Source organism: Ornithorhynchus anatinus, chromosome 16, assembly GCF_004115215.2.
Source record: "Ornithorhynchus anatinus isolate Pmale09 chromosome 16, mOrnAna1.pri.v4, whole genome shotgun sequence".
NCBI classification, from domain to species: Eukaryota; Metazoa; Chordata; class Mammalia; order Monotremata; family Ornithorhynchidae; genus Ornithorhynchus; species Ornithorhynchus anatinus.
The window spans coordinates 10,137,231-10,159,573 of record NC_041743.1 but is presented as its reverse complement, the minus strand read 5'-3'; the positions used below and the strand labels follow the sequence as shown (position 1 = coordinate 10,159,573).

The following is a 22,343-nucleotide window of genomic DNA, read 5'->3' as shown; positions in this document are numbered from 1 at the left end:
CAACCCTCCCGCCCTGCCTCTCCCCAGAAATTCTGTTCAGGAGTGAAGGCATTTCTGAGTCTTCTGGATGAGGGAGGAGTTGCTGTGAACAACTAAATCTGAACTGGGGAGTGGCAGGTTGCATTGGCTTTTGCTAGCCATCCCGCACCTCCCAACCCCTCATCCCCTCCGCCCCTCTCCCTGATGTACCAGCTGCTGATTCTGGGTGGCTTTGGACCTCTTTAAACTCAAAGAAAAGCAGCATGAGAGTTCCCTTGTGTGGCGCAGTGGGGGTGGAGCTTAGGAGGGAAAGGAGGAGGTTAGATGTTGCGTCCCCGGGCCAGGTCACGGCTGGGGACTGGGAGGCAAACCTTGCACGCCACCCTGTAGGGGCAGTTCTCTCCCAGGCCCAGAGGAGGCGAGATCACCCGTACTAATTTGTACATATCCTTATACGGGATCCTGCCGCTGAAAAGGAAGCACAGTTGTGTTAATAGGACACTCAGAGAATGGAGGTGAGGAAATGACAGCTTAGGCAGGGAGGGGAGGGAAGTAGAGGCCAACACCAGTTCTAGATGGGACCCCGAGGTGAGTGTCTCCCTTCCTCTGCCTCCAGGAGCTCCAGACCACAAGAAGCAAGAAAAGGCCAAAGAGCAAAGCCAGCCCCAGCATTATACCACACTGGCTCAAGGGCTCCTCAATTCCCTTGGAGACCAACACCCACCACTTTCTGGTGCCAACCAGCTCTGCCCTAGTGACTATGAGTACGTCATGCCTCTACCACACAGGCCAATTCTACAGACCAAAGCTCACCTCTCCCTAGGCCAAGAATGTAGCAAACTCAGCTCATTAGCTAACAGATACTTCTGGCAGCTGCCAAGAATAGATGTCAGGGTGACGGAGACTGCTGTCTGTTTGTGCTTTCCAGACACAGATTGCATTTATTCTTCAGATATGCTTGTCAGGCCGCCGGGTCAGGGTAGGAGGTAGGGGTAGCAGGCAGACAGAGGAAAGGTAGGGGCTTCCCATTAAGCTAATCTGTGGGGTCTCGGTCTGAAGGAATTTATGGAGAGATTTCAGTCTGTTTTTGACAGATCTTCTGGGTGTCAGATTGGGCGGATATCAGCTCTGTGGTTACTCATTCTCAGGACTGCTGGTTCAGTATTGAGAAAGCAGATTGACAGAGTCATTATCTGTACCTTGCATTCATCCCTCCTCATCTATCCACCTCTCTACAGGCAATGGCTGGCTAGGAAACCCTGGAATTCAAAAAGGCTTTGACCTGTGTCTACCACCTTTAATTGGCTTCCTAGAAAAATTGCTAAGGGGAAAGGACAGACTCCCACCTGAGGCGTTTTCCATATCCGTCCGGTTTCGGATCCAACTGGAGTAGCCCACCTGCCTGTAAGATAGGCAGGTGGGCTATTCCAGTTGGATCCCAGTATGGAAATGAAAAAAAAAAATCAATGAAACAAATTTGGAATCCTGGCTTCTTCATCTACCCTGGCCCCTCCAAATGAAGCTTTATGTGCTCTGTTTGAGAAAGCGACAGTCTTGGTCCCTTCTTCCACATTCAGACCTGGAGCTTTCCTAATGAATCATCCCTCAGGTCCATCTTGGTTTTTAAAAGTGGATCTCTAGCTTCCGTATCCAGATTCAGGAAGTTCTGTGATGAGGCGGATGATGGTGATGTTCTTTTCAGCTATCCAGTTGTCAGGCCAACTCTCTTTAGCATAACACTTTAGCTCCATCTAAGCCTCTGAAAATGATCTTTGATATGATCTGAAACCCTGTGCTCCGACATTTCTGATCCAGATGATGGTCTTCTCCCACTGGGTTGTTCTTCTTCAGTCTCAGATGAAGACGAGGGAGTCTCGATAAAAGGCAAGAGTTTTCAGTCACCTCGTAGATTTCTGAAAATCGCCAGGAGAGGTTTTCCTCTTCCTCCTCTCCAAAAGCCCCTCCTTGTTCATTGTTCCAAAAGCCTCCCCGTCCTTACAAGGAAGTGCAGTGTAATCACTTGGGCTTTTCACCTCTCTTTCACCTTCCTTGGCTTGTCTGCCTGAGACAATCCCAGGAATCCAGTGACTCACAAGGCATTCCCAAGAATATGCTGTCCTGAGAGGGGGCCTGTCCACCCACTACACATCAGATCCAGGTGGAAGAGACTACTACAATATGGCGGGAAATTCACCCAGGCAGGAATAGTTCATAGCGAGAGAAGATAAAACCTGTCAGATTCATTTTCTAGCCCTGAGATTCTTCTGCTCACTCTTTTTCCTCAACACACAGTTCTCATCATTATACCTGTATGTTCTTTAAAAAAAGTTGGTATCTGTTAAGCGCTTACTATGTGCAGAGCACTGTTCTAAGCGCTGGGGTAGATACAGGGTAATCAGGTTGTCCCATGTGAGGCTCTCAGTCTCAATCCCCATTTTACAGATGAGGTAACTGAGGCACTGAGAAGCTAAGTGACTTGGCCACAGTCACACAGCTGACAAGTGGCAGAGCCGGGAATCGAACCCATGACCTCTGACTCCCAAGCCCATGGGAGTGGTCTTTCCACTGAGCCACGCTGCTCCCACGCTGCTTCTGTCAAGTGTTGTCTCATCTTTACTTAATGTCTGCAGTTGCCAGTTCAGGGTTCTTGATCCTGAAGGCACAACATAAATACTTGTTGATTGGCTGGTTTTGCCTAGTGAAATTTTGACTGCAAGAAGGTCGCAAGTGAAAGTTTTCAGTGCCTCGGGAGAGAAAGACCAGTAATGGGAGTCAACCAGGCCAGTGGACCCTGTTTCCAAGCAGGTTGGGACCAAGGGACCACCTACCGAAGCTCCCCCCCAACCAACCCTCCCTTCTTCCTGAAGACTTCTTGAGACTGAAGAGACTCTGTTTACCCAAAGCAGATGCCATGAGGCCAAGAAGAAAAAGATGCAGTTTTGCTACTCTGTCACTGGAAAGAGTCCAGAACCTTCTACTGATCCCCATAAGGGACTACTGGAAGGTTGGTTTGCAACTGGTTCCCAAGGCAGTCAGAACCCAAACCCCTCAGGAAAACAAGAAGGCCCAGCAAACTCCTCTCTGTGAAAGCCCCTGACCCTGGTCATTCTGAACATATCCTCGGCCACCTGTGGAAGGAGAGGAGGAAGGGAGAATTTGGGGAAATATGGGGAAGTCCAACTGCTCATGATAGCCCACTGGGGAGAGGGGAGAAATAAGTGGAGGGTTAGAGGGCCTCCAACCCTGTGAGCGGGGAAACACCTGTCACAGGAGGATAGAGAGACAGGGAGAGAGTGGATGGGAAAAAACTCCAATCAAAAATATTCAATGTTTTGAGAATAGCAAGTTCCAGGCCATCCCAGGAGACTGCTGACCAGCTTGCCTAGCTCTGAGAAGAGAGCTGATTTGTCTTTCCAGGACAACAAAAGTATCCTCTCTTCCTGTGACAGGCACTCATTTGTGGAGCTCCAATTCCATCATCCTCTTCCCTGAGTTCTCCTGGTCTGATCAACCAGAGGCTCCCAAAACCTGCCCGGTCCTGGACGGGAGGTGAAGAGAGGCCCAAGTGTCCTGCAGCCAGAAGGCCTACGTACCATGCAGCCCGGTCGTACTCTGCCCAGATTCGGACAAACTCGTCCAGGTGGTGTGGCCCCAGGATGGAGGAGTCCCGAGTCAGGTACTCAAAGTTGTCCATGATCACAGCCACAAATAGGTTGAGCATCTGAAGGTCAAGGAGGAGAAGAGGAGTTGGGGGGAGCAGGGGACAAGAGAAAATGGGAAGGGAGGACAATAGGCTACAGACAGAGGGCTGCAGAGAGTCTGCAGCACTGTCACTTCCAACTCCGATATTGCTGAACAACAACTGTTATTATCTGTCACATATTGCATTATGTGGGCATTGTTACTCCAAAGTTCCATGGCAATTTGTAAAGTACTGTGTGATCAGTTGTACTGTGTACTGTGCATTTAATTTAATTAATTGGAATCTCAGCAGCAGAGGGAAGCTGCAGTTGCAGCGAGAAAATAGATGGTGGCCAGGACTCTGCCACCAGCCTCCCCTCGGCCAGCCTCCCCCGACCCTTCGGGTCCAGATCCCTCTGCTGAACTGGGAGAGAAAGCCAAAATGAGTCTAAAGCAGGAGGGATGGACTTGGGTGGTTCTGTGTCCCTGAAGACACTCAGTGTTCAGAGCCCTGGAATCATAGAACACCTTGTCTCCAGAAAGTCCAGTTTCAGTTTAAATTCTTGAGGGCAGATAGGAGCAGGTCTTGCTAAATATCCATTATACTCCTGAAGAAGAGAAAGTCATTGCCCTGACATCATCCTTTTAGGATTAGAGTCGGACTAGGACACCAGTCTCCTAACACCTAGTCCACCCCCTTCTCCAGGTCAGCCCTCTCTCCATTGACCTTACTCCCTTTCAGTGGACCACAGGATCTGCCTTCCCAGTCCCCAGGGAGGGAGGAGATGCAATGCTCTATTAATCAATGAGAGCTTGGAACACCAGGACTGTTGTCCCCCAGATTTCTTCAATCCCTTTTCTTAGAGGCAAGGAAATTACCATCATCAGGAATGGTATCGATCTGATCTGTGTCTTCAGGGTCATTGTCTCATGTGCCAATGAGCTAGGCAATAAACTGGGACTCAAGCCTGACATATGAAACTGGTGTTTCCAGCTACTCAAGGAAAACAGTTTCATATGTCAGGCTCGAGTCCCAGTTTATTGCCTAGCTCATTGGCTCATGCTGTTTCCCACAGAAACATTTCTGAAAATCATGCCTCTGGAGTCACAGAATCTACCACACAACACAGTGCCACAGAGAAGAAATCTCTATTTATGCTCACAGAATGGATCATTGATGCCATATGGAATTATAACCCGTCTAGGGGAAATAAAGACTTAGACCCCCCGATGACACCACCCTAGACATACCACTAAGCTGCATCCCAAGCAGAGCGCAAGAAGCTACAACTCCTAGTTGGATATTGTTGCCGCCAATTGCTCTGACAAACATTAGCTTATTCATCCTCCAGCATCCTCTCATGCAAGTAGTGCTTCATCTTTCTCCCCACTTTACTGATAGGGAGATTGAGGTAGAGAGGTGAGGTCATTTCATCCAAAGATTCAGAGAAGTTATGGAGGAAGACCTTTCTGCTACGTGCCCTACCCGCTCCTAATCACTCACAGAGTACTCCAGGTGGGGCTGTTCACTCAGCGGTAGCTCTCCCTCCACAGCATTCTGCCACGTCACGATCACTGAATCGGGCAGAGCACTTGATTCTCAAGGACTCTCTGCTTCGGGTCCCGTTACTATGGTGGGCTGGGGTATGTGGGGAAAAAACCGCCAACCCCAACCCCTCTCTTGGCCCAAAGAGAGCATCACGGAGGCTCACCAGGAAGGAGCAGAAGAAGATGAAGGAAACGAAGTACACGTAGGCCAGGTCAGTGCCACAGCGCTCATTCTCGTTTTGCCCCGAGGAGGCGGTAGTGTCCGGTTCACAGCCTTTCTCTCCCAAGCAGGAGAGCATAATCTCCTGCCACGCCTCACCCGTGGCACTCCTGTAGCCGAAAGACATCCTAGTTAGCTGCCGGGAGAGCCCCCAATATTCTACTTGCCGACTCTGGGAGAATGGTGGGAACCCTAGTTTCTGGGCTCCATTCCCAGCCTTGTTCACACTGGGTCTCCGACAGGACCTGAGAGTTGCCAAAGAGGGTTAAAATGATCCCAAATTGGGTCTTTCTGACCCATTAAATCTTCAGAGCCTGTCAGTCCCCTCAAGCACCATCCTGAATGCTCCCCACCCTCATTTCCTACTCTAAATGAAAAGCTGATCTGGATACTGAGCATCGCATGACATCCCTCCATCGTGAGATAAGCAGGACTACAGAGAATCTTCAGGAAGCCTCTCCTCCCCGCTCTCTCTCTCCCTCCCACCCCTCCCCTACTTCCCATCCAGTCCTTGTATACCTGCCTTTGTCTAGGTGGTGGGTTATTCAGGCTTTTCTCCCGTGATGGAGACAGGGCTCCTGGAGGAGGTGGAGGAGGAGGAGGAGGAGGAGGAGGAGCCAAGCTCTGTGAGCATGCTGCTCCTGCCAGCCCAGCCAGAGTGGAAACCCTTTCAAAGAGCAGAGCCCTTAAGCAACAGTACCTTTCTCCCTTTCCTCCCTTCCCCAGCCAGGATCATAGAAACAAAGAAGTCAAGGAACTTGTCCAAAGAAACACAATAACTTTGCAATGGATCTGGTTCCCCCCCGCCGCAGCCTGTCCTCCAGCTGGGGAGCCCTGACTTTTTCCCAGGAACTGGCCAAAAACAAAACAAGAGGATGAGTGGGGGATGGGGTTTCACAACAGGAAGGGGAAAGAAGAGGGAGAGGCGCAGAAGAATAAGAGGCACCTATATCCATCCACTTCTGTTACCAGTGCCTCTGGGGCTTATACACAAAGGGACTTATGTACCTGAAGAGCAGCATGAGAGACCCAAAAAAACTGCGGAAGTTGTTGTGGCGATTGATGTGACTTTCTTCATCTAATTTGATGTTCCCAAAAACCTGGGGAGGCAAGAGGTGGGCGTAGAGAGGGGAGGGAGATGAGGGGGAAGAGAAACAGAAAACAAAATGACCAAACCAGGAGGAAGGTCACCTGGAATATTCTGCAGGGAAGGAGAGAAAGAAATCGACAATATTGTCACTGTGATCCCCAAGCCAACACTCTGCCCAAATTGGAGGAGGGGAGCATCTGGTTTCTCCAAGTTGATGGGAAAAGGAGGCCACCGCTTCCAGCTCCCCAACCAAGATAGAGGGAGATAATCCTGTTGGTGACTGAGGAAGGCAAACATGTTTTCATGCAGCCAAACACCATGCACCCAATCCTCCTTTCCCCACTCTCCCCATGCCCCCTACCACCCCTTCCCCCACCCCCACACATACCTCTTTCTCTCTCTTTGCATTTCATGGCCCCAGTTATGATGGTAGGAAAGATTGGCAAAGATAGTGCACCAGAACAGGAATTTGAGGAAGGAATAATACCCTGACAGATCTAGAGCACTGGAACTAGGTCAGTCGGTCAAGTGATGGGGACCAAGTCATACATCCACTTCTGCTTTACTCAGCACTTCTAAACACACTATTGTCTGTGTACCCACACAGAGCCAAACACCCTGTTTCATTTTGTTTATCTTTATGTATTCCATGTTTGTAGGTCCTTTCCCTATTTGACTGAACTCCTCAAGGGCAGACACCTTGCCTTATTCTCCTGCAATCCCACTCAGTGCCTAGTGTTGTGGGTATTCAATAAATACACTCAATGACAGGACTGATGAGGAGACATCCAGGCTGCCCGGGTTTGGACTGCAGAGTGTATGTGACGGCAGCACACAATAGTGAGTGCTCGTTATGGGTAGGAATGTGTTTGTTGCCATACTGTACTTTCCCAAGCACTTAGTACAGTGCTTTGCACACAGTAGGCACTCAGTAAATACAATGGAATGAATGGTGTTAGGGTTGCAGAAGGTTTGGGCCAGAGAAGGGAGGAGCAGTGTTGCCTAGTGGATACTGCCTTGGCTTGGGAGTCAGGAGGACCTAAGTTCTAGTCCTGGTTCTGCCACTTGTCTGCTGTGTGACCTTGGTCAAGTCAGTTCACTTCTCTGTGCCTCAGTAACCTCATCTGTAGAATGGGGATTAAGACTGTGAGCCACATGTGGGACAGGGATTGTGTCCAACTTGAGGGATCGTGTCCAACCTGATCAGCTTGTATTTACCCCAGTGCTTGGTAGAGTGCCTGGCACATAGTAAGCACTTAACTACCACTTTAAAAAAAAGTGGTTCTTCTATCTTTTCTTCCAGCACTTAGTGCAATTTGATGGAGTCAATGGGCACTCATTAAAATGTCATTTCTGCTACTACTTTTTTGTCATGATCTGTGGAGGGTTTGCATTCATAAGACCTTCCCAGACTAAGCTCCCCTTTTCCTCAGTTCCCTTTCCCCTCCCCATCACCCTGACATGCTCCCTTTGCTCTACCCCCCTCCGTCCCACAGCACTTGTGTATAAATGTACATATCTATAATTCTATTTATTGATATTAATGCCTAGTTACCTGTTTTGATGTGTATATATCTATAATTCTATTTATTTATATTGATACTATTGATGCCCGTTTACTTGTTTTGATGCCTGTTTACTTGTTTTGATGTCTGTCTCCCCCCTTCTAGACCATAAGCCCGATGTGGGCAGGAATTGTCTCTGTTGATGAATTGGACTTTTCCAAGCGCTTAGTACAATGCTTTGCACACAGTAAGCATTCAATAAATACGATTGAATGAATAAGGATATATACCCAGAACTGTACATACAAATGCATCCAGTTAGTTGTGCACCTAACAGGCCAAGAAGAAATTTTAAAGTATCAAAAGCTGCTCTACTTCTACAAATAGCCCCTTGAACTCTATATGGAAAATCTAAGGCCTCCAGAGAAAAAGAGAGGTGGAAGGTTATGGCAATTTATCTGCCTGACTGAGGAAAACCCTTCACTTGACTGGAATTTATTCAGATAATTACAACCACACAGGCCTACTCCTTTGGTGATGGGCCGGCAGGCCGCAGTGCATCCAGCTGTGCGAGGACAAAGGAAACAGATAAGAGGCCCCAATTCTCAGTGCCAAATGGCCCCTATATGGGGGGCCAAAATAGTCTAAAAATAAATTTCTTGACACAAATTACCAACAGATTCAAATAGTCTGTTTCCAAACATTGAAAATACCCACCCCCAAACTCAACCATGGAAAGATCTAGGTCATCATAGGCCCACGAATCCAAGAACGCAGAACATCCCATTACAGCAGTTTCCTCTTGAACGGAGGGGGCTTAGACAAGTCCAGCCTCAGTCAGGAGCAACAACGAAGTAGTGCAAGGCCTGTAACCCAGATTTACCTGGAGTTGGCTGCAGTTCCGAGATCCCAGTTGAGGTGCTTGGAAATCAAAGCTGCAGTCAACTCAACATCCATCTGGGTCATGGTCTGAACCTTTCAGGGTTCAGGGCTCCAGCAGCCCAGCTTCCATTGCGTGAGCCACAGCCTCTGAGGGGCCTTCTCTGATTAAGCACTTTTCCCCAGCTCCCTCTCCCTTCTGTGTCGTCTAGGCACTTGGATCTGTGACCTTTGGATATTTGATATTCACTCTACCCTCAAACCCACAACACTTATGTACATAGCTTTAAATGATATGTTATAAATTATTTATCCATTAATATTAATGTCTCTCTCCCTCTCTAGACTGCAAGCTCATTGTGGGCAGTGTATGGGTCTGCTAACTCTGCTGCATTGAACTGGCCCAAGTGCTCAGTACAGTGCTCTGCACATAGTAAGCACTCAATGAATATCATTTATTGATTGACTGATTCGGGGGAGGCGAATCGGTCTAGAGCCTTCCTCCAGAAACAACTCAACTCAACTCAGTCAAGTTGATATTTGGTGCTTCACCATTCCATGTTCCTGAGTTCAGGATGATGGTTTAGTCTCCCCAGTCAATCCCCACCTAGAGAGCGGATCCTTTTTTCCTTTCAAAGGGAACTCTTTTGTATATCCACTGGAACGACAGAGGGTGAAAGCTGTGAAATCGATTGCCAAGGGACTCTGCAACTTCGACAGAATGCCGTGGGATGCTGAGGTGGAGACACTTCAGGTCACTTGTCCCGCCACCTAGACCGATCGTTTGTGTTTTCAGTATACATTGAATATCTTCTCAGTTTATCTAAAGTAGGCTAAATGCCACATACTTTTCCCCTAACAGTTTTGGGAACGGGCAATTAAAGAACAATTTCTGCCCCCAGCTATTTTGTTCAAATAACTCCCACTGACAATTGCTGTGGGAATTTGCTCTCGGTGTTGCTTTTCACAAACCCAAACACTACTTGTCCCACTGCGGGTGTGGAGGTGGTGAGCTAGACAGCGGTGGGGAAAGAGGAGACGGGGAGCAGTGGCCCAAAACAGACAAAGGGTCAAAAAGAACCCTTGCCTGCCTCCACTGGGTCCCTCCCCCACCCCCAGCCTCATTTGTGAGTAAACGGTTGAGGGAACCCTGAGACGAGACTGTCTGGCTTGCTCGCAGCCTCGTCATCACATCACCCTGTCTTAGCCAGCAGCTCAGCCTCTTCCACTTCCCCTTTCACTCCTTCTGCTCAGACCAACCCCTGATGTCCTCTGCTCTCTTTGTTTCCTTCACGTACCCCATTTCTGGCCTCTTCCAGGAGGTCCCCTTTAGGATTTTTCCAAAGGCTAGATAGAGATGGATAAATCAGAAAGAGGGCCACTGCTGTATTTGCATGAGATTTGCATTTAATTTACATATGCCCACAGAGACTACAATTTATTCTCAGGCAATTTCCAAATTTGCTATCAAGGGTGACATTTCTCGATTTCTCCCTCCTTCATTCCTTCTCTTCCACCCACTAAGCACGACCCAGATCCCCTACAGCAGAAGTGTAGGAGCAGGGAGGGAGACACACCCAGAGCCGGGTGAAAGGGGGATGGAAAGGGCCTGGCTTTCAATCCACCTAGTCGTCCCTCCCTAGCGGGTGGGTCAGTCACTGTTCTGCCCAACTTCACATCCCTCTCTAAGGTTCACTGTGCCCCAGGAGCTCATCCTGGAGCAGGTCTGGTGCTCTGGTTTCCTCGACCACTGCCCTCTGCTGCTGCTGCTTCTGTCATTTCTCGCCAGCCACCCCCAGCCCTTTCCTGGATCCGGTGACCCGGCCAGGCCATCTTTGCGATCTGTACCACCATTCACTGGACTAACGTCAAAGCCTGCGCCTGCTGCTTACTCAGGTCTGAGCCGTGGTGAGCAGTGAAACCAAGAGGGCCCACAAAGCCTCAGGTTTCTTAGGGGGCCCCGCAGGGTGGGCGGGATGGGCTGCTCTGCATCATGAAGGGGGTCCCCCACGTGCTCCACTAGAAGGGCCGGAGGTCTGGCTCCTGCTTCTGGGCGGGCAGGCTGGGAGACATCCCTGGGTGGAACATTTTCTGGAGAGATTAGTATTTAGGATTTTCTAACCTAGCCGCCCCCATCGTCACTCCCGAGACCTGGACATGTGGCCCACCAGCAGGGGGCAGTCTGAGGCTGGGTTCTGGGCTGAGCAGGTGCAGGCAGCGGCAGGGTCACCAGCCCGCTGGACCCCCTTGGAGGTGGCCGGGGGCGAGGCACTCATCTGGTACATGAGGGCCTGGAAAATCTCCCTGCTCTACTGCTGTGCAAGCACTGAGGCAGTGTCCACACTCCAACAACCCTCGCCCATAAAACAGCACCAACAATGACAGTAATGATGATAACTGTGGTATTTGTATGAACCAAGCACTGGAGTAGATACAAGATCATCAGGTCAGCACAGACCTTGTCCCACATGGAACTCACGGATTAAGGGATGAGACCCCCCTTCAGCAGCTACCTCATCTTTTGATATGAAGGACAGCTGTGCACCTGAGGCAGTGTGACCTAGCCTGAGAGTCAGGAACTCTGGGTTCTAGACCTTGTTAAGATCCACTTTCACCTGCTGTATGACCTCAGGCAAGTCGCTTAACTTCTCTGGGCTTCAATTTCCTCAACTGCAAAACGAGGATAAAATACCCATCTTCCCTTTCTCAGACAGTGGAAGAGGGACTATGTCCAGTATGATTATTCTGTTAAGCTTGGCACTGGCTTGATAAATACCAGTATAGGCCTCTGAGCAAATTTCTGTAGCAGTCTTAGGAAGAGGTTCTTAAAGTCCTGCCTCAGCCTGCAACTCATCTCCTCTCACCACTGGAGGTTTCACTCCCTTTGCTTAGAGCCATCATTGACCTGCCCACTCTGATCCTGTCCTATACCTATCTCTCACATTTCCCCCCAGCTCACCGGTAGCTGATACCAAAGTGAGGCTGAAACTGTGGTTCATATCTCAGGCAGAAGGGTCCATGGAGGCTGGGGAAATTGTTCTCGTTTCTGGCAAGGGAGCCAGGTGAATTTTGAAGTGTTAGGGATTGAATTCAGGAGGCAGGCAAAAGGAAAATAAGGGGGAAAATATGTCTGAGTTTGAGGAGGTGAGGCTGCTGACTGTAAGAGACCCCAAGACAAATAATCCAGCCGGACTTTCCCAGGGCCCATGGCCTGATTTAATGTCATCTCCACCTAACTCCAAATTGCATCTGGGGAAATCAATCCACCCAGGGGCAGTTTGAAGGGAGAAAAAGTCTAGTAGGGAGGACCTGGCGGGAGGAAAGTGAGCCATTCTCAGACACGCTGTGTGGAGCGCTGTGGAGTCAGCCAGGCCTCGGGATGGGGCAGGCCAACTGGTCCAGGCTGCAGACAATGGCAACCAGACTGCTGAGCTGTGGGAGGCCGCAACTTGGCCAGGCCTCCTCGTGGGCAACCAGTCATGAGTCCCCCCTGGTGAGCACGGCTTTTGCTTAGAGAAGTCCCTCTCACAGGTACAGGTGGCCTGGTTCCAGGCCGTGAGCAGCTGAGCCTAATAAGGGGAGACTCTATTACTGGAGCAAGGTCACCCTCCTCCTTCACCCAGACACTGCCTTCCAACCCAGCCACCGTTGAAGATTCTGACTCTTCGCTTTCAAAGCTCTGGATGGGAAATGGCTAGGAAAACCGAGAAGCAGCATGGCCTAGTGGATAGAGCTCTATCCGTGGGCGTAGGAGTCAAAAGGACTTGGGTTCTAGTCTAGGCTCTGCCATTTGTCTGCTATGTGATCTTCGGCAAGTCACTTCACTTCTCTGTGCCTCACTTCCCTCATCTGTAAAATAGGGATTAAGACTGTGAGCCTCATGTGGGACATGGACTGTGTCGACATGGACTGTGTCCAAACTGATTACCCTGTATCTATCCCAGTGCCTGGCACATAATAAGCACTTAACAAATACCGTTTAAAAAAACCAAAGAAACAAGGAAGTGACCAGCACCCTGGACACTGACCAGGGACCCCAAATTTGACCATCATCCTGGGCATCAACCGGGGCTCTGAACACTGGCCGGCACCCAGAACACTAACCAGGGCCCAGGACCCCAACCTGGACCTCAAACACTGACCATTGCCCCAGACACTGGCTGGCACCCTGGACACCAACCAGCATCCTGAATATCTAGAGAGAAATTTACTGGGCCAGAAGGTGGAGTTTACCTCTTCCCAAGGGCAAGCTGGAAGGATCAACAGGGTGGATCTCTAAAGCTAAGGAAGCACAACACCTCTGGACTCAGGCCCAATATCAGTCCATTTGGGGGAAGACCTACATGGTCTTGCCCAAAGCTTGGCCCAAGCAGCCCCAAATTCCCCAGTTTATGCCTGGAACTCCTCCCCCTGCCCTCAGCTTCCAGGGGCTCTCACAGGGTGAGAGAAAAGCACTCCCTTTCCTTGAATTCTGCTCAACTCCCAGAGGAACGACCCAGTGGCCCCAAGTTGGGTCATAAGGCTGCCCAGAGTGAAGCCCCCTTTTTATAGTATTTGTTAAGGGCTTACTATGTGTCAAATACTTTTCTAAGTGCTGGGTTAGGTACAAGGTAATTAGATTGGACACAGTCCCTGTCCCACATAGGGCTCATGGTCTAAATAGTAGAGAGAACAGTATTTAATCTCTATTTTAAGGTTGAGGGAACTGATGCACAGAGAAGTTGAGCAACTTGCCCAAAGTCACACAGCAAGCAATTGGCAGAGATAGGATCAGGACCCAGGTCTTCTGACTTTCACACCCACGCTCTTTCCCCTACCTCACAATACTTCTTGGACATGAAGCTTCACAGACACAAATCCCACAAAGGCCCTACACCATGGAGGAGAAAGAAGACATCTCCACCCCAGGTGGGTAGTACTGCCCCAATCTTTTGGGCCCATTTCTACTTATAAACCAGGAATCAGGGTGGCAAGCAGCTGATATCCTGTGTCGTGAGCTCCTTGGGAGTGAAGTGTAACCTCGTGCTTCTTTGGGACCCTCCCAAATGCTTAGTACAGTGTAGTGCACATCGTAAGCCATCAATACGAGAAGGCCCAGCCAAGATCTAAGGTCTTTTCTCTACCAGTGGATCGAGAGCAGTTCAAGCCAGGAAGAAGGCAGATTAAAGCCCGAGGCTCTGTCAGCCTGCTTACCTGCATCCCAATGATGGCGTAAATGAAGAACAGCATAGCGATCAGGAGGCAGACATAAGGGAGGGCCTGCAATGGAAGCAGAGAGGATGGCTATTAAATTAGGAGCTAGCAGTCTCCCCCATTTTTTTTAACTGTACTTGTTAAGTGCTTTTTGTGTGCTGAACACTGTACAAAGCACTGGGTTAGATACAAGGCATTCAGAGAGTACCGGGTTCCTGTCCCACATAGGGCTCGCAATCTAAGTAAGAGGGAGTAAGATTTAATCCCCATTTTGCAGATGAGGTAACAGGCACAGAGAAGTGAAGTGACTTGCCCAAGGTCACACAGCAGACAAGTGGCAGAGCCGGGATTAGATCCCAAGTCCTTCTGACTCTTAGGCCCGTGATCTATCCACTAGGCCATGCTGCTTTGTGTCTTTGACTTTGTGTTCCAAATCCTTTTAGCTGGTGCTGCCCAAGGAGAAGATTGAGGTAGGGAAGCTGGAAGCTGCTGTATACCTTTGCATGTCCATCTTTGGAATGATCTTTCATCTTGCAGCAATTTCAGAGTCTTGCTTTTGGGCTGTCAGCTGAAATCTGTGGTTCCTGGAGTTCTCTTCCAGGGAAACACTGTGGTTTCAGCCTCCCAGCCTTCTCCTCTGCTCCTGCATAAATGACCTGTCCTGGCTTTTATCCATATTGGCCACTAGAATGAGGCAGCTGTTTGCCTCCACGATTCAACCCTTCCTTGCTGATCCTCTTAGGCTGAGCTTTGCAGAGTGTGGGGAATAGACTCAGCAACTGGCTGTGGGCCAATAGGAAGCCTGTGGAGGGTCTTGTACCTTGGTAAGAAAAAGGGGTGGGAAGTAATGCACCGAGCAATATGGAAACAGTAGAATTGTTCTAAACAGGCCCTTCTGGAGAGTCTTCGACTTCCTCCCACCAGCCAGTTGGAGAGGGCAAGGCCACAAAGACTCTGCCTGTCAGAGGACCTCTTTGCCTTGGTCATTACCTTGATATCCTCAAAGACCACACAACAGCAGGGCAACCTGAGCGTGTGGGCATCCTTCAGTTCTCTCACCCTGATCCTCCTTGGGAGGGGAACAATCAGTCTGGAAACTTCAGTGTTCACTGGAACATGGTGGCAAATCCTTAGGAGATCTGTGGGCTACTACAGCATCCAAAATGAAGCCAGGGGCTGAACCTCCACATCTGGATTGTGTCTGGAGGGGAGGGATTTTCCTCCAGATATTTTTGACCCCAGCTGCCACTCCCCAGATTGGAAGCCAAGGGTCCTGGCACCTAAGGTACTGTGTCAGTTTCCACAGCACCTCCACTCCCTCGCTCAGCTTCCTTGTGCCTCCAAGCAGACTTCCAACAGTGGCCCAGGCAGTGGGTGGATCTGCGCCTGGCCCCGAGGGCTCTGCATAGCCCAGGAAGGGAGGTAGGGTTGGGATGTGGTAACTGGATGCCATTGTGAACCCAGACTTGGGACAGAATAATAATAACAGTGGTACTGAGTACTGGGGTAGATACAAGCCAATCAGGTCAGACACAGTCCTCATCCCAAACGGGGCTCAGAGTCTAAGACGAAGGGAGAACAGGTATTGAATACCAATTTTAAATATGAGGAAACAGAGACTCAGAGAGAAGTGAAGAGACTTGCCCAAGGTCACACAGCAGGGATTGCAACCTGTGCTCTTTCCACTAGGCTGCACTGCATCTCAGGAGATTCCCGCCTCCCTCAATACTGATTGCTCTCTTTCCAGTTTATCTTCATAACATGTTTCTCTTCTGGAAAACTCTTGTTGGGGTCACTGACAGTATCTCCAAAGGCAACAATAAGGTAGAGAGTGTTGAGTGCCCCAGGAGGTGCAAATGGCCAGAGAAACAGATCCAAATATTTCCTGAACCGCAGAAAGATGCAGAACCCATTTTGGGAACTAAGCTTTCTGATTCTAATACTATTACAGAGGATACATGATAACACACCCTAGGCACCCACATTTGCATGACATAATGCTGGGCACTGGGCAAAGCCCGTCTGTTCCCTCCTCCTGGCCCTTCTGCTGCATTGGGGAATGTGAGACTGCCATCCCTAGTGCAACATGCATACACACTTGGGAAACCCATTTTGACGGTGAGAGCAGAAATAGGGTGACACAAGTCATAAGCCTCCTAAGTGAGGAGTTCGTCTGAAGTCTTAACTGGGAAATTAAATGTTCAGATTCTGGAGGGATGACGGCAGGTGCTTAATAGGACTCAGCTGACAGATCAAAACTACGCATATACTCACCGCACCCAGCTAGAAATGTCCTTCCCCAAAGCCACTGACCAGCCTCACATACCACTACCCTCCTATTAATGGCCAGAGAGAGGGAACGGGCCCACTCAGAGACCTCGAGCCCTCCGGGGGTGTGGTTGGAGAGTGGGTGCCAGCTCCCCTCCAGGTGGTCCCGCCACCAGTCAAGCATGTCCTCCACCAAGCCGAAACGAGAGAAGAACAGACGCCAAACCTCACCTTGAAGGACTGCACGAAGGTCCACAGCAAAATGCGGATGGTGTAGCCCTGACGGAGGAGTTTGATGAGGCGAGCGGCTCGGAACAGCTTCAGAAAGCTCATGTTGAAGCTGCTGGTGTTCACCAGCTGCCAGCCAGAGAGGGAAATACGCAATCATGACCACCATTTACCAATTTCCAGGAAGACACACTCTTGGGCCCATTCTAATTACAGCTTCAGATTCAGACTCTTCCTCTCCACGTCTCCTGGCAGATGGGTAGGCTGGAGAACAAATGTCCCATCTCCCCTCGCCCCCATCCTCCACTGTCCCCCGCTGAGGACCAAAGGGAAATTAAATGCCCTGTCCTCCAAGGCTATGGAACCAAGAGAGGACAGAGAGGGAAAGAAAGCGGGTAACAGACAGAGCAATCTGAATTAGTCGTTAGTGCTCTTAGCTGCCATGGTCACTCCCTTCATGGAAGCAAAAAATGGAAAAGTGGTGAAAAGTAAAAATTAGAAGTGGAAGCAATAGGTGGAGGAAACTCTTCTGGAAACGAGAGGCCTTCTGGGTCATACTCTCTTCTCCTCAGCACTCCCTTACTCCAATTTAACCCCACTCTTCTTGCCCCAGAGGAGGTGAGAAATGGGGGGAAGGGGTAGAATTAGCCACAGCCCCCAAAGCATGTCTTTGTAGCACAAATCTTGGGCCCGACAGGCCTGCTTCCTTGTATCATTGACCTCCTCACCTTGCTGTCAGTCAGGATGATCTCTGTGATGCTGCCAATCACCGTGATGAAGTCAAAGATGTTCCACGTGTCCCGGAAATAGTTCTGCCAAGGAACCAAGGCCATGAAGAGAGAGTGAGAGAGAAATATTATTAGGATTACTGTGGATAAAGACCTTCTCTGTTAAACCAGAAAGGTTTAGCCACAAGATTTTTCTTGGAATTTCCCAACTCCTACCTGCTGTTTCCTAAATTTCCCATTAGACAGGCTTCCCCGCCATTAAACATCCACTACCTCTGTTCTTTTGGGAGGTGCAGGGAAGCTCCCAGGTGGGAGTGGAGTGGGGTCCTCTAGTCGGGGCACTGTGTTACCACCAAAGAGAAGCACTGAAATCACTACTATCAGTGCATAGGTTTCAACTTTATCCATGCTTATTTAACAGCTGGTAGGGGCGTCTTTTCTGCTTACTGTTCTGAGTAGTTTGTATAACCCACTGCCACTTTCTCAGTGAAAGTGCGATGTGGACAGCATGGCTTTGGGGCTGTTGGATGGACTGTGCTTGTAGACCTCAGCGTTGGGGATCCCATTCTGCCCTTTGTTGTCCTGTCTGCCAGAGTCAGCATTATTGATAGAAACCATCCTCTCAATTGGTCCTGTGGTAAGTCCAGGTCTCCCAGCTTTATTATTATTATTGCATTTATTGAGTGCTTATGATGTGTCAAGAACTCTTCAAAGTTCTAGGGTAAATACAAGTTAATCAGGCTGGACACATGGGGCTTCCTGTCCCACATGGGGCTCCTGGTCTAAGAAGGAGGGAGAACAGGTATTGATTCCCCATTTTACAGGGGAGGAAACTGAGGCACAGATAAGTTAAATGACTTGTCCAAGGTCCCACAACAGGCAACTGGAAGAGCCGGGATTAGAACCCAGGTCCCCTGGCTCCCAGGCCTCTGCTGTTCCTAGTACGCCACACATTGGAAGCTTCTTGACTAAGCTGCTGCCTGGCAGCAAGATCTGAAGAATGCCCATATCATCTCTGGAGATCAACTCTAAGAGTCAGGAATTATCTGCAACAATACCAGCAATCAGTATATCACCAACATCTTGCTGATCCTTATACCTTGACAAAAGGAGATGCATGCTTAAAGTCTTTGTTATGGAGTGCACACAAGCTAAAAGGCAGGCATGACAGGGGGTGGTTCGCTAAGAATGAAATGATACAAAGCCACAGGGACCAAACCAAGAACCTTGGTTCATCAGCAGTTTGGACTATTGGAATGAGCACAGGTCAGGGAGTCAGAGGACCTGGGTTCTAATCTCAGCTCCACCACTTATCTGTTGTGTGAACTTGGCAAGTCACTTAACTTCTCTGAGCCTCAGTTCCCTCATGTGCAGTACCTGTTCTCCCATGTGGGACATAATTATCGTGTATCTACCCCAGTGCTTAGTACAGTGCTTCCCAACATAGTAAGGGCTTAAGAAATTCCACAGTTATTAGTATTATTCCGAGAGTGATGCTGGATCAAGTCACATTGCCAGACCACCCCTGAAGAGTAGTGATAGTCTTACCCTTATCACAGCCAAGGAGGCAATTTTAAAGAGATGGCAACAATTCTCAACCAATCTCTTTAGCACACCTTCCATCAGCAACAGCAGTCATTCAGCCATTCATATTTACTGAACACTTACTACATGCAGAGCATTGTACTAAGTGCTTGGAAGAGGACAATATAACAACTGACACATTCCCTGCCCACGATGAGCTACAGACTAGTAGGGGAGCAGCAGCAGCAGCATTTACTAAGCTCCTCCTTGGAGCAGAGCTCGGCAATAGGTACTTGGGAACACACAGAAGAAATAAGAGACACGATTTCTGCCTTCGAGGCACTGATATCATTGAGCAGATGACACTTAACCGAGAAAAAGCCAACATGAGAAAAGAGGACCTTTGCTCCAACATTAATGCATCACCCCCACAGTGAGAGCCAGGAAGGATGGCAAAGCTCCCAGATTGGACGCATGGGCTCCTCCTCGACATATGGAATGCTAAGGAATGGCTGCCCAGTTTCAAAGATGCCATCATTATCATATCTTCAAGAAAAAAGTGAGGGACAGCTGGCTGGGGAAATCACCCTGCCAGCTCACTCCTCTCCATTGCGAGCGAGATCCTTTCAAGATGGCTCCAGGATCAACTTCTAAAGGACAGCATTCATGAGAACCTTAACGTGGCTTCAGATCATAGTGGCCCAGAGAAAACGTAATCTTTGCTGCAAATCAGATTCAAAGGGCATGGAAAAACATCGGATCCTTATGAGAACATTTGGAAACAATGAATAGACCAGGGCTCAGGTAGCTACTGAAATGTTTGGCTGCCCTGAAGGTATTCCTAAAGTGCCCAAGATTACTCTGTGACAGGACTAATGGCTGCCTCAGTGTTGGAGGGTGCTTGTTAGATCTTTTCCCCCATCAGCAAGTACAGCTGGGCTGGGGATCTGCTGTGGTCTCCCTCAGCCTGTTCTATGCAGCTGAGCTCAAAGATGCCCTAAGGAACTGGAGTCAGAATATGATTCAAATCCATTGGGAGACTCTTTCAACTCAACAGGCTGGGAGAATCAGCTAGAGTCCTTGAATCACTCCATAAAGAAAGCTTTGACTTATTGATGATTGTGCTTCTGGAACCAAACCCCCTCCATAGATCTTCCCAACCACAACCCAAGAAGACACGAAGGTTATTACCTCTAGACTGAAAGCTCCCCTCTAAACTGTAAGTTTGTTGAGGGCAGGGAACATGTCTGCCATCTGTTGTATCCTGCCAACTGCTTAGTACAGTGCTCTGCACACAGTAAGCACTCAATAAATACCTATGACGAATCTCTTTCCAGAATTAGCTGACAATTAGCCTGGAGTTCCAACGATGCAATCTAATCCAAGCAAGTACAGACAGAGTGGCAGAAAACAAAATCAAGATGGCTAGCGCCTTCTAACACGGCACCAAGTTTTGGACCAAATTCAGTCTACAGCGCATTTGTAGCGCCCAACCGCCTATACTTGCCAAATCTAATAATTAAAATGTCTAATCCCAAGTCTCTCTTGTCTCCTTACTCCTTTATACTTTCAGATGAATGTTTTAACAGTGGTCAAGTGCAGGTGGAAGCAGGGGAAGATGAGAGGAAGAGAAGCCTGTACAATCATTACACTTTTGGGGAAAAAAACATCTGAATAATCCAAAATTGTCAGTGTGCTCTGGATCCTAAGATAATTTGCCCAGATGGGAAGATACGTGCTGCAAGAGCGATTGACACTGTTTCTGCTGGAATGCTGAGCCCAGCAGCAGCCCAGAGGCGATGCTTTTGATAGGCGGACCCTTAAGGAGTCTGGTCCCAATTGACATGAGAAATCTGAGAACTAGGAATGTGTATTTGTTTAACTTAATTAGAACCTTAATGAGGGGTTTAAGCCATAGATGCCATTGCTCCAGTGAAAGTTAACACAATGCACTGAAAGACTTTCTTGTTCTGGTGTTTAGCTCACTCAATTGTAGCTCCACCTGCTGAGGGCTACATTGGACTGTCCACAACGGGCCCTCTTTATTGACTTTTCTCCCTTGTCAGCGTCAAGGAGTAGCCCAGAGAACAACGATTCAACTAGTTGCAACTGACTGACTCCACTGAAAGTGAGCCAAAGAGCGATTTGAAAAAAACACAACAACCCCACAGTCAGGCAACAGTATGGCCCACTGCCATGGCTCACCCTTCCCAAAAAAGAGTAGATACCCCAGAGAGCCAAGCTAGGGCAAAAAAATTGGAACATCCACCTTCAATCAACAAATCAGGGTCCTGTTCACAGAACCTGGAATGTCTATAATGTGGTGGTGGCTCACACCCTAAACAAGTGAGAGTGGGCTTCCATCAAGAGGCAGCATGGCACAGTGGATAGAGCACAGGCCTGAGAATCAGAAGGACCTGGGTTCTAGTCATTTATTCATTCAACATTCAATAGTCCCAGCTCTGCCAGTGGTCTGCTGTGTGACCTTGGGCAAGTCACTTCACTTCTCTGTGCCTGTTACCTCATCTGTAAAATGGGGATTGAGACTGTGAGCCCCACGTGGGACAGGGGCTGTCCAACCCAATTTGCTTGTATCCATATGGATACACTACCAGAATGATAGCAGATGGAGGGGGCGGTGTTCTGGGACAGATGTGTCCATGGCATCACTATGGGTCGGTCACGACTCGACAGTAGAAGACAACGACAACCCCAACACTCAGTACAGTGCTTAACAAATAGTAAGCACATAGTAAGGTGCTTAACAGATACCACAATTATTATTATTCCATGATTCTGCCATCGTTTGCCATGGGTTTACCCTCCTGTACACACTGAAATCCACACTGTTGATACCACACTGAGGCTGAGTGTGGCAATGTGTTAACTCCTCGGAAGAATCTCAGAATTAGATATTTTAAAAAGGCCTAATAATAACAATGCTATTTAAGTACTTACTATGTGCCAAGCACTGTACTAAGTTCTGGGTAGATACAAGTTAGTCAGGTCAGACACAGTTCCTGTCCCACATGGGACTCACAGTTTAAGTAGGAGGAAGAATGGACATTGAATTCCCATTTTACAGATGAGAAAACTGAGGCATAAACAGGTTAAGTGCATTTTCCAAGGTCACATAGCAGGCAGATGGCAGAGCTGAGATTACAGCCCAGGACCTCAAATTCCCAGCCCCAAACTCTTTCCACTAGGCCACACTGCTTCTCTAATAAGAGAAGCAGCATGGCTCGGTGGAAAGAGCACGTGTTTGGGAGTCAGAAGTCGTGGGTTCGAAACCCAGCTCTGCCACTTGGCAGCTGTGTGACTGTGAGCAAGTCACTAAACTTCTCTGTGCCTCAGTTACCTCTTCTGTAAAATGGGGATTAAGACTATGAGCCTCAAATGGGACAACCTGATTACCCTGTATCCACCCCAGCGCTTAGAACAGTGGTCTGCACATAGTAAGCGCTTAACAAATACCAACATTATTATCATTAATAAGCAGT

At 48.8% G+C, this 22,343-nt stretch overlaps 1 protein-coding gene across 6 annotated transcripts in view; it reads right to left on the bottom strand.

Annotated features, from left to right (window-relative positions):
* The window catches only part of CACNA1E (calcium voltage-gated channel subunit alpha1 E), a 271,336-nt gene that overhangs the window by 24,485 nt on the left and 224,508 nt on the right, over positions 1 to 22,343 (bottom strand). For all 6 annotated transcript variants that reach the window (XM_029081472.2, XM_029081478.2, XM_029081475.2 and 3 more), the window contains 6 exons: positions 17,320 to 17,403; positions 16,595 to 16,720; positions 14,096 to 14,161; positions 6,437 to 6,528; positions 5,373 to 5,538; positions 3,573 to 3,700 (listed from right to left, as the gene is read on the bottom strand). In XM_029081472.2, the coding sequence (XP_028937305.1) occupies positions 3,573 to 3,700; positions 5,373 to 5,538; positions 6,437 to 6,528; positions 14,096 to 14,161; positions 16,595 to 16,720; positions 17,320 to 17,403 (662 nt within the window). The remainder of the gene's footprint in view (positions 1 to 3,572; positions 3,701 to 5,372; positions 5,539 to 6,436; positions 6,529 to 14,095; positions 14,162 to 16,594; positions 16,721 to 17,319; positions 17,404 to 22,343) is intronic.